We start from the raw sequence: 13037 nt of genomic DNA on the forward strand, positions 1-13037 counted from the left end.
AATAAATGGAAATTCCATGTTCATGGATAGATACTATAAATTCTACCCAAATTAACCTACAAGTTCAAGGCAATTTCAATTAAAATTTCCAGTCAGTAGTTCTTGAGCATTTTTTTAAATGTTTATTTATTTTGAGAGAGAGAGAAAGAGAGGGTAAGCAGAGGAGGGGCAGAGAGAGAGGGAGACAGAGAATCCAAAGCAGGCTCTGCTGTCAGCACAAAGCTGGACTCGGGGCTCGAAACCACAAACCATGAGATCATGACCTAAGCCAAAGTCGGACAGTCGCTCAACCGACTGAGCCACCCAGGTGCCCCAAGTAAAAAAATTTTTTTAATTTTGTAGTAATTTTAATCTTACTCTGACGTTTACATGGATGAATAATTGCCAGGTCAGCCTCAAAAAAAGAGTTAAAAAAAAAAAGAAAAAGGCTCAGAAACAAAAAAGTGATCTAAGTTAGTTAACACAAGCATAACAAAACATATCTATATAATGTACCCTCTTTTTTTTTTAATTTTTTTTTTAATGTTTATTTATTTTTGAGACAGGGAGAGACAGAGCATGAACGGGGGAGGGTCAGAGAGAGAGGGAGACACAGAATCTGAAACAGGCTCCAGGCTCTGAGCTGTCAGCACAGAGCCCGACACGGGGCTCGAACTCACGGACCGTGGGATCATGACCTTAGCCGAAGTCGGACGCTCAACCGACTGAGCCACCCAGGCGCCCTTCATGTACCCTTTTAATAGCATACACTAAGAGAGACACATCTTTTGTGTGGTATTCTTACCAAAAATATATAACCTTAATTAATTGTGAAAAAACATCTGACAAACTTAAACTGAGATATATTCCACAAAATAACTGACCAGTACTCATCAAAACTGTCAAGGGCATAAAAGACAAAGACAGAGGAACCATTACAAATTGGAGAAGACTGAGACACAATAACTAAACGCAATGTGGGATCTTTGATTAGATCCTAGAAGAAAAAAAGAACCCAGGAGAAAAACTGGTGAAAATTCAAGTTCTGTCGTCGTCGTCATCATCATCATCAACAGTATCAGACCAATATCAATGTTCTGGCTTTCATAACTGAGCTATGGTTATAAAGGTGTTAACATTAGGGGAATGTGAGTGAAAGGCATACATGAACTCTGTACCACTTTGGCAATTTTTATTTAAGTCTTAAATTATTTCCAAATAAAAAGTTCAATAGATAAGATGTACACATAGATACACAGATTAAGAAGATTAACATTGACTGTGAAGCCATAGTAATTAAAGAGAACAGAAAAACCTAAGGGGTATGGGCACAACGGAAAAACAGACCTATGCACCAGAATATAAAACTAAATGACATGAGTACATGGGAACCTTAAGATACAATGAAAGGGGCCCTATAAACCAGAGGGGAAAGGATAGATTGCGGAGTAAACAGCAGTGGGAAAACCGGTTCACCTTATCAGCTGGGGGGGGGGGGGGGGGTAACAAAACTAGATCCCTACCAGAAAAAGGCTATGTCTCCAGAGATTAAAAACCTACATGTGAAAGGTAAAATGATACAAGGTTAACAAATAAATATAAGAGAATATCCTTGTGATCCAGGTATTTAAGTAAAACTTCAAAAGCACAAACACAAGGCAAAATTTATGTTGGTTACACCAAAATCAACAATTTGTTCAATGAAAGGCATTATAGAAAGATGACAGAAGATATGTGCAATGTCCACAACCTACATCAGATTAACATCTAGAAAACCGAGAATACCTAAGAATCAACAAGGAAAAGACAACACAAAAGAAAAATGGACAAAGGAAAAACAGCAATTACAGAACACCCCAAAAGCCAAAGTATATATAGACCTAATAAAAATCAAAGAGAAATACAAGTTTACAATGAGATATCACATTACACCCAACAGGCTGGTAAAAAATTAAAGCTGGATAATGCTAAATGTTGGCAGGAACCAGGGATACTATGCACGACTGGCAGGAGTGTGGATTGATTTAGCCACCCAGAAGGACAAGTTCTGGCCCTATCTGTATTTCCTGTGACAGAGCAAGTCCACTCCTAGCTACCCCAAGAAAGTCTTACACGGCTCCATAAGGGACATGGATAAAGATATTCATGGTAGTATTTTGTGGCTGCAGGAAGTGGAATGTCTAACCCTGAGGAGCAGACAGGTTGAGTATGGTAGGTAGATCACCATCCCACAGACTGCTAAGCAGTGGTCAGAAAACAGATTAGACTTATAGATGAGATACATACAGTATTTACACGAGGTGCCAAACGTATACTTTGTAAGAGCACATACATGTACACACATTACAGCATATTAAACAAACTATGTGGAATGAACTATGGGGATTAACAAGAATAAATAAGACAAGGGCTTCACACTGACCTATAAAGATAACATGGTGGCACCTGGGTGGCTCAGTTGGTTAAGCGTCTGACTTCGGCTCAGGTCATGATCTTGTGGTGCAGGAGTTCAAGCCCTGAGGCAGGCTCTGTGCTGACAGCTCAGAGCCTGAGCCTGCTTGGAATTCTGTGTCTTCCTCTCTCTTTGCCCCTCCCCCGCTCACTTTCTGTCTCTCTTAAAAATAAACATTAAAAAAAAAAAGATAATGTGACTTTTTGCAGCTGAGTTTACAAAAAAGGCTTCTAAGAATATGAACAACAGAAATGGGAAACTATTACTGTTCATATCCACAAATTCAGTGAAACTGGTTTCATTTTTAATAAAATATTATTGCTGTAACAGATAAACTAATCATAATAGACTGAAAAATCATTTACTCGTCTAATCCCCAAAAGGACTACGGGCACAAATAAATTGTGGCTAAAGAAAAATTTCACTCAGTAGCTTCTGACCAGTTAACTATAAGCTAAGCAACTATTAAGTGCCAGGCACTACAGAGTGATGAAATAAAGTATGGTGCCAAACCTTCAAGGTACTCCTAACCTACCTGAAGAGCTAACATGCGGAATAATAACTAAAACAGAAGGCAATCCCTGCCCCACTGAGAAAATCAGAGAGTAGGTACTCTAAGTGCCATCCGTCTATGTTATTTTTCAATTTTCTAGTAGAAACACTAAAAAACGTATCAACAGGTTAAATTAATTTTAATATTTTATTTAACCCAATATATTCTCAAATATTTCAACACATAATATAAAAAGATTAAGACTGCATATTCTTTTTTTCACACTGTCTTTAAAATCTGTATATATTTCATCCTTACAGAGCCACATTTCAAGTGGTCAGCAGCCACACGTGGCTAGTAGCTACTGTGTGGGATAATGTAGTACTAAGCACTCAGAGGAGGTGATCACATTTGAGTGAGATGAAAGAAAAAAGGTATCTTATGAAGGGATAATCTTTAAAGGATAAGTAGTAGAGTTCTAATGAAAGACAAAGGTTATTTCAAGCCAGGCACTAGTACAAGGAAACCTAGGAAAACGTGGGGGGTGGGGAAATGATCCCCTCCCCTGCCCCCCCCCCCCGCACCCCAACCTGCATGTCAAACCACTTTCATCTCTCACAACTCTCTCATTTCATGGGACACTAACACTGGGGGAGGGGGAGGGAACGCTTCATTTCCTTGACATCATGATGGCTGACAATTTATCCTTATGCTCCTGACTAGGCTGTCCTTTCTGCCTTGCTCTGCTCTCCATCCCCAACCCTTTTTGGTTGGGGTGTAGGCTTAATTAATGCCTACACCAAAGTACTTGACTATGAGTTCCTTGTGGGCAAGAATAGTCTCATCTCTGTATCCTCAGAATACAGAACCTGGCAACTAGCAGGTGTGAAATCACAGGGCAAACAAATAGCTAAGCAGAACTGTCTGGCTAGAGTATTAAGGTTATACAGATGAGCAGTTGGAAACAACAAAGCTAGAAAGGTGGATCAAGAATAAACCTCCAAAAGTTAAAAAAAAAAAATTTTTTTTAATGTTTGTTTATTTTTGAGAGAGACAGAGACAGAATGCGATTGGGTTAGGGGCAGAGAGAGAGGGAGACACAGAATCTGAAGCAGGCTCCAGGCTCCGAGCCATCAGCACAGAGCCCAACGCGGGGCTCAAACCCACAAACCCATCATAAAATTCTCATCACAAGAAAAAAAAAAACGAAGTATGTATGGTAATGAATATTAATTATTATACTTATTGTGGTGATCTTTACACAATCAATACAAATAGTGAATCATGTAGCACATCTGAAACTAATAAACCAATATGGAGGTTATGTCAATTACATCTAAAACTTAAAAAAACAGTGAAATAAATTAAATTTTTAAAAGACGAGGCACAGATCAGTGAATTGGTCATGATTAAGTTACTTGTATTTGAAAGCTAGTTTTACATTTTTTTTAATGTTTATTTTTGAGAGAGAGAGAGCAAGTGAGCAAGCGAGCAGGGGAGGGGCAGAGAGAGGGAGACACACAATCCAAAGCAACTCCAGGCTCTGAGCTGTCAGCACAGAGCCTAACATGGGGCTCGAACCCACAAACCGTGAGATCATGACCTGAGCTGAAGTCGGACGTTCAACTGACTGAGCCACCCAGGCGCCTCTGAAAGAGAGTTTTAATTACAAGTATGTAATTAACATAACTCCAAATCCCAACTTCTTGTATGTTTTGTTGTTGTTGTTCCTTCTTTTTTGCTCCGCATCTTGTCCACTCTACCTCAGACATGTCTTCAGATGCACTCCTTCAACTGGTCTTAGGCTCCCATCTTTCTCTCTCCCTTCCAAGCCCAGACACTATCCATCAGTTCTCCCTTTAAGAAAGCAGTCTGAGGTTTTAAAAAAAGGAGAAAGGAGATGATCTTGCTGGAATGACTACAGAGGGGAGAAGCTAAGGATACAGGGATAGAGATGAGAAGACCAGTAAAAAGACCATCAACATTAACGACAGCTAACATTTATCTGCTACTTACTGTAAGTAACAGGCACTGTTTTAAATGCTTTACCCATATTGTCTCATTTAACCACTAATTCAACCAATATTTTACTGAACCCCTATAACAGATGACAAGCATGTTCTAGGTATTTGTTGTATCAGTAAGCAAAACGAATTATTTCTGTTCTTGTGGAGCTTTCAGTATACCAGAAGAAACTGACAAAACACAATAAACATAAGCAATGTGTAAATATGATACGTAAGAAGGTAATAACTGCAATGGAGAAAAGAAAAACTAGACCAGGGTTAGGGAGACCGGGAGAGTCACAGGTGATTAAGCCACTGAGGTGATATTTGAAAAGAGGAGGTGAGAAAGTTAGCCATAAGAATATCTGGAAGAAAGGTGTTCAAAGAGAAATGCAACGTCAAGGCCCTGAGGTTGGAGTGTCGCTTGTGTGTTCACAGAACAGCAAGAAGACTCAGGTCTACGGGCAGAGTGGGTGAGGAGAGGCAGAAGGTGAGGACCAAGAAGAAAGGAAAGCCGGCACATGGAAGGCCTTATCGTTGTAACAGCCCTATGAGGTCGTCACTATTACCAATGCCATTTTACAGATGAGGTAACTGGGGCACAAAAAAGTTAAATAACTTGTCCAAGGTCACACAATAAAATGCTAGACCAGATTATAAACCCAAAGAGTTACTATTAAGTTGTTTTGAAAACATGACATTGACATTGTTGACACACTTCCCATTACAAAGTAAGGTCCGTGTCCCTTGTGTTGTGATAGATTTAACCAAGAGCAAATGACACAGTGTGACTTCTGAGGCTAGGTCATAAAAGGCAGGGAGCTTCTATCTCTTCTGAAACACGGAGCAACCTCGGAAGTCTGTTCGCACTGAGGCCTCCACACTGGAAAAGCCCTTTGTAGACCCTCTGGCCAAGAGTCCCAGCTGAGCCTAGCCCTCTAACCACATCTGCCAAGGTGCCAGATACATAAGTGAAGAAACTATCTAGGATGTGGATCTTCCAGCCCAGCTGTTCAAATCCCACTAGCCTTTCGAGATCCTCCAAACTGAAGTCCCAGATATAGAAGAACAGAGATAAGTCATCCCTGTCTGAATTCCTCAAACACAATCTGTGAGCATAATAAAATGGCTGCTGTTCTACATTACTAAGTTATGGAGTGATTTGTTCCACAGCAATAATGTGAAGAACCACTATACAATAAGCAGGAAACAAATGTTAACAACCTGAACTAAGTAACAGAAATGAAAAAAAAAAAAAAAAAAAAAAAAGAACCCCAAAACAAAAACTGGAATACACTACCATGGTACATAGAAGGTTCTTTATCATTAAACATCTTTAACGTCTAGATGGCAACGTTCTTTTAAGAGAAGAAAACAAGCTCTTTTATTCCATTCCACTAATAGAGCTAATACATGCCTATGGATACCAAGGAGGGCCTAGGAATAGGTAAAGGCTAGCAATTGAGAGAAGACAAGGAAAGAGGTGGAGACAGTATGTGAACAGAATGCCATCAAAAACACCTCAAATGCCTTCGACAGCAAAAGGTGACTGCCCTGTTTTAGATTATTCTACTGGATAAAGAATGGCAATTCTCAGAGCAGAAAGTTGAGTTAGGGAATGGTTCTGGGTCGACTCCTCTCTAGGATTCCCTGCTAGAATCTGCTCTTGTAGTCAATGAAGTCACAAAGGTGCTTACTGCATAAGGAATGAAGTTATATATAAAATTCAGAAATAAAAACCTTTGGGCTCAGTTTATTCAAATTTTATATTAAATTCTACCCAAATACACATCTTCATGTAAAATGTCCATACTACAAACCCCCCAATATTGAACATCCACTCAAATGCAACTGCCTATTAGCAACAAACGAAACACCTCGTGCTGTTTAACACCAAGACCCCTTTGTAACCCACTTAAACAATGCCTTATCTAGTCTACATAAGATTATATAAGACTAGCCACAGATGAGCAGCTCAGGTGGCTAGAATGCAGTGCTAAAGAACTGTTCCTTGAAGAAAAAAATGCTTTCTTCCAGTGCCAACTTCCGCCCTCCCAATTACTGTGCAGGCAGGTGCATATGGGTCAGCATAAACTCCTTATTACTACTTGCAGACAAATTCCAAGCACATTCTTTAAATTCTTTTGTAAGACAACATTAAGGCTGGGAGATTTCCAGGGAAGACATCTGTTCTCTCCTTCAGATTTAATTTGAAAGTTTAAAATGGAGGTGAGATGGGGTACCTGGCTGGTTCAGTCGGTAGAGCATGTGACTCTTGATCCCAGGGTCATGAGTTCGAGTCCTATGCTGGGGATGAGTTTACTTAAAAAAAAAAAAAAAGTACTAAAATACTTAAAAATATATAAAAATAAAATAAGATGGAGGTGAGACAAGGGTTTTCCGCTTTACTCCTCCTAGTGGTGATCAGAAAGGGCTGCATTCCCTGACTCTCACTTCCTGGTTGGGAAAAAATTCCAGGGACATAATTTGTCTTAGATCTTGGATCTTAGAATCCAGAACAATCCTCCAAAACTAAAGGTAACAGATACCAAGGCGCCTGGGTAGCTCAGTCAATTAAGCGTCGAACTCTCAATTTCAGCTCAGGTCATGATCTCATGGTTTGTGGGATCAAGCCCTGCTTTGGGCTTGATGCTGACAGTGCAGTGCCTTCTTGGGATATTCTCTCTCTCTCTCTCTCTCTCTCTCTCCCAAAACTAAATAAACCAAAAAAAAATTTTTTTTAAGACAACAGGTACCAGGGGCACCTGGGTGGCTCAGTCGGTTAAGCGGCCGACTTCAGCTCAGATCATGATCTCATGGTCCATGAGTTCAAGCCCCGCATCGGGCTCTGTGCTGACAGCTCAGAGCCTGGAGCCTGTTTCAGATTCTGTGTCTCCCTCTCTCTCTGACCCTCCCCCGTTCATGCTCTGTCTCTCTCTGTCTCAAAAATAAATAAATGTTAAAAAAAAAAAACACAACAGGTACCACAAATTTACACTGAGTTGTGTATAAGTCTCTCACGGGTAATTACAATGTAAATAACCATGCACTACATAAAGTAACCTGTACTCTACTCATTGCAAGTTTCCAAGTTCACCTAATTTACACATAGAAGAAACAAAAATGACCTTCAAATTGAAGTCTGTAAGATTTCTTTCTCAAAACACTTTGACACCATAAAAAAATATTAATTCTTCAGAGATTAACTTTTGTTTAAAGGCCCAAACAGGCTTTATTCAACAGATAGTTGTGCTTGAAAGTTAAAAGGCAGATTAAATAAAGGCACAGTATATACTTTAAAAGAAATGTCATTTAAAGTACAGTAAGTGATCAACAAATAGTAACTATTTTTATACTCCATAACCATACTTTCTTACAAAGAACCAACTTTAAAAACTCACGGAGCTTGAAAATTTTATTTAATCCATTGGAAATCTCTCTTCTATAGTCACAATACAACCTAAAGGGACATAGTTTAGTTGACAAGCTTTCAATGAATACTAATGCAGTAATTAAAGTGTGGTTTCTGGACCACAAGTTCTGGGAACTTGTTAGAAATGCAAACTAGAATCAAGGTCTGGGGAGAGGCCCAGCAATCAGAGCTCTAACAAGCCCTCCAGGTGATACTGGCGTTTACTCCAGTTTGAGAGTTTATTAGACTAGCTCACAGAGCTCAGGATGCTTTGTTCTGCAGGGACTGGGAAGTCCTAAAGAGCAGGTACAGGTACAACATGGTTCCTAGATATGACTTCTATGGAACCTAGCAGTGTCATACACAAAGTAGGCACTTAAACTTGAACAGGTTAATGACAGTCTCCTATAACCTATACCTGGCTAGACAAGAACACCATCAGTTTATCTATTTCACAGAGATCAGAAATTCTAATGGCTTGTCTCCATTAACTAATAATAAGTAAATACAGGCTGCACACACACCAGGAGCTGTTAACTGACAGAGCCCTGGGGCCTCTGGTACTTTGACAAACGGCTCAGGCTTACAACGTGTCATATGCTTTAAAATTTAAGTGAAAAAATACATTTCTGATTTTACCAGTGTCCAAACAGGATTTGCCCATGGCTCCATATAAGTCATGACACTGCAGAACAAAAACCAAAACATAATTTTTTTTTGTTGCCTTCAAAATGCATCTTATTTCACATATTAGCTCACTGTAATATATGGACCCTGGATGGAGTCCAATTTGAACAAAGTGTTAAAAAAGTAGACAACTGAGGAAAACTGAAGACTGACTGGATATCTGATGTTAAGAAATTATGATAAAGGGACTACGATTACAATCTTTATAAGACTAAAGCTTTATCTCTCCTAAAAGCTTTAGAGATGAAATGATATGAGGTACTGAATTTGCTTCTTGGGGAGACCCCAAATGAAATAAGACGGCCACTGAGTATGTGGGGGGCTAACCATATACAAGGGTTTCTCAACCCTTAGCCTATTGCCATTTTTTGCCAGATGTTTTGTTGTTGTTGGGGGGAGGAAGGGGTGCTGCCCTGTATATTGTAAAATGTTTAGCAGCATTCCTGGTCAGTAAACTCTCTTCTGTTGTGACAACCAAAAAATGTCTCCAGACATCATCAAATGTCCACAGGGCAGCAAAACTGTTCCTGGTTGAGAACCACTAATACAAACTAAATTCTCCCTACTTGTTTGTTTGAAATCTTCCGTAACAATACATTTAAGTCTTATTTTAATTATACTCTGTGTAATGGTACATCTATATCTCTCTGGTTGAGTAATTAGTACATAAGCTTTTGAGGAAGAGCTTGGTACCCAAAAAAGCAGAGGGAACTGAACTGGAGATGTGGAGCCTAGTGGTGGCTCTGCTACTAAATAGTGTTGTCACAGCAGCTCCTGTCACCTCTCTGAGCATCCTCATTAGGTCAGATTATTTGATTAGTCCTTATGAGTTTTAAAATTATTTGAAAACAGTACTATCTTTTATATACCCATCAGCTAAAGGTGGGTACTCACATTTAGAAATCAAACAAACGAAAACAGAGTAGTGGACTAGGATGAAGACAATATTCTTGTTGCAAATAATCTGCCTTTTATTATTCCTCTATCTATAAGCAACATTCCCATCACAGCCATATACAATTATTTAAAATTGATTCCCAAGATAAGCAAAATGGAAAGTCTTTTCACAAAAAAGACAAAGTTGTTCTAGTCCTAGTAGCCAAAATGCCCATCAACGGTGAATGGATTAGAAATTGTTGTACATTAACTGGGTGATGTATGGAAGTGTTGAATCCCTATACTACACACCTGAAACTAATATAACACTGTATGTTAACTATACTGGAATTAATATAATAACTTAAAAAAAAAACAAAGAAACTTTTGTACATCCAAACAATGAATTACCCACCACTCAGCGATAAAAAGAAATGAACTACTGATACACACACAAACATTAATAAAGATTCCTTTTATATGACATTCTAGAAAACGTAAAACTATAGGGACAGGTAACAGATCAGTGGCTGCCAAAGGCTGTAGAAAGAGAGAGGCGACTGACTGTCAAGGGCCACAATGTAAGCAAGCACCTTCCTGGGCAATGAAGACGTTCTGTATCTTGACTGTGGTGAGGGTTACATGACTATGCATTTGTCACAAGTCATCAAACAAGACACTTAGGAAGAGTAAATGTTCTATCTCAATAAACCTGACTTTAACAAAACAGCTGCTCAAGAAACTGAGAGCTCTCATTCATTCCTGTACCCTCACCACTCAACTGGCAGTTCAGGAATGGCAGGCAAATAACATGACATATGCCAGACACGTAACACTCGACACAAGGGCACCACACTGTCAAAGACACACAACTACTTCCAGAAGATTCTAACACAAGTTAAAAAATGGAACAGGGCACGGTGAATTCATGCCATGATACGCTACCAACCTCTGATTTTAACATTGTCAAAAATTCAAATTTAAACACATTCTACAAGAATAAAGGCACGCTCCGTACCTTACATTGTTTTCAAAGAATGAAGTTAGTAGTTTCTAACAACACACAGAAAGATTAGAACACGATTCAACAAATTCACCAGAGAACAAAGTAAAGACTCACTTAGGGTAAGTCCTTCATTACCACAAACCTGACTGTTTTTGGCTTCGGTTCATTTAGAAAGTATGGAGCTCCTGATCTGGGTCAATGTAACATTTTGCCGCTTTGAGCGCAAGTCAAGGACCGAAGGTAGCCAACTCCCTATTTTGCTTACTCCGCTCTGCAGTGTGGTCAAGGAACAGGAAAATGATCAAGTCAGGAACACGTTCTTCAAAAGAGCCGTAAGAGAATGAGTTCACGGACTCACCTGCTCTATGATTTCCTATCACTGACCCTTCACGGAACTTTCTAACCCGTCTCAGGTGAAGGAACACGCGCCGCGGAACCACCCACTCACCAGGGGAAAGAGCACTACATACTGGGCGCTGATCCACCACGGGAATGCTTTAGAGCAAACCCTGCGTGAGCAGATTAAGTCACCCGAGCGCCACCCAGCAAACAAGCGGCACTTGCAAGACTCAGACGAAGGCACCGATACCTAGCCAGGCCACAGTGTCTCAGGCCACGGCTGAAAGCAGGGAAACGGGCAGAGCGAGAAGGCTGTTCCTCAGTGACGGCGTCTTCCTGCCAGGAATCACCCCGGAACACGACTAACGAAAGGCCCGCGGAGTTTCTTCCCAAGCTACCTGCTCCACGTCTTGCAGAAGGCACCTCCCCGACCCGAACTGCCCTGAACCGAGCGCGAGACACGGGCTCAGAGAGCCCTTGGACGGAGTCAGCGTTTCTCCGAAGGCCTTTCCGCTGCACGTCGCCGCCCCCGGCCCTTCGAAAGGTTTCCACGGACACAACCAAAGGGTCCGCGTACAGAATCCCAGGCCGTGAGCGCTGGAGCGGGGGCTCGGCGCCGTCGAAGCCCGCTGGCGGTCGGCAGGCGAGGAGCCAAGCCCGGAGCGGGCGTCCCCCGGCCGGGGCGGCGTTACCAGCCACCCTCCTTTCAAAACCGCTTCATCGGCCCTTCCAGACAGATGCGCCCGGAAGGGCAGCGACTCCTCAATGAAGCCGGTACTCTCTCCCAAAACTTCTCTCCTGACCCTGCCAAGGGGCCCTCGAACACTCCCCCGCGGCCACTCAGGTGTCGAGCCGGTCACTAAGCTTAGTTCCAGACAGTTGGACAAAACCAGGCAAAAAGGACAGCCCACTCGACCCGATCAATGGCTTCTCACCGGCACCACGAACACGCTTCCAGCCCGCCAGCCCCTCGAGAGCTTGCCCGCCCCATCTGCAAGGAGAGCCTGCCCCAAGTCAGCACCAAGCGCGGCCGAGGGCGGACAACACGCACCGGGCGCGGCGGCCGGGGTCCCCCCCCCCACCCCAACACCCCGGCCGGCGAGCGGGACTCGGCGAGAACACGGAGGCACGACCCGGGCCGCCGCCTCCAGGAAACGGTCGCGCCCCGCCGCCCCCCGCGGCCTCCGGCCGGCCCACCGCGTCCGGCGCGCTCCGGGCCGGGGACCCCCGACGGCACGGGCTGCCGTCGCGCTCCGGGAGGCAGCGGGGGAGACCCGGCCCGGGCAAACCCCGAGGAGGCCCAGGGCACTTACGTTCTCAGTGTCTCTTTCATTCACCGTTGGCAACGGGGTCCTAGTGGACATTTTACTCCACTCCACTTCTGCACAATGCGAGGGTGAAACAAAACAGCACACGGCCTCGGGGGGCCGGCGACCTCGTCCTCGAGCGCCCTGCGGTTCCGGAACGGCGCCGCGGAGGGCGGCTCCCCTCCCCCACGGCCGTCTAGATCCCGGGCCGGGCCCGGGCCGTCCCTCGGCGGGTCCCGGGGCTCATGCTCCCCCGGCCCCGGCGGCCGCGCCGAGGAGCCCGGCGGGCGGCGGTGGCGGGGCCGGGCCGGCGGCGGGCTGCGGTCGGCCCGCCGGCGTCCCCGCGCCTCAGGGCGCCCCGCGGGCCCGGACCCCCTCGCCTCCTCCTCCGCCCTCGCCCGTCGCACCGCGGATCTCAACGCCGGGGCCTCCACACAGCGCCGCCGGCTGCCCCCGAAGAGGAGGAGGAGGAGGATGTGG

General features: G+C 43.3%; 1 protein-coding gene across 5 annotated transcripts in view; it reads right to left on the bottom strand.

Moving 5' to 3' along the window:
• The window catches only part of MARK3 (microtubule affinity regulating kinase 3), a 113663-nt gene extending 100880 nt beyond the window's left edge, over positions 1-12783 (bottom strand). For 3 of the 5 annotated variants that reach the window (XM_047080022.1, XM_047080019.1, XM_047080017.1), the window contains exon 1: positions 12564-12783. In XM_047080022.1, the coding sequence (XP_046935978.1) occupies positions 12564-12614 (51 nt within the window). In that variant the 5' untranslated portion in view covers positions 12615-12783. The remainder of the gene's footprint in view (positions 1-12563) is intronic. The other 2 variants (XM_047080020.1, XM_047080018.1) reach the window with 1 other exon arrangement.
• Positions 12784-13037: the final 254 nt, after the last annotated feature.

This window comes from Lynx rufus, unplaced genomic scaffold (genome assembly GCF_022079265.1).
Source record: "Lynx rufus isolate CCGP_SWC_20201006 ecotype Redwood Valley unplaced genomic scaffold, mLynRuf1.p SCAF_17, whole genome shotgun sequence".
Lineage (NCBI taxonomy): Eukaryota > Metazoa > Chordata > Mammalia > Carnivora > Felidae > Lynx > Lynx rufus.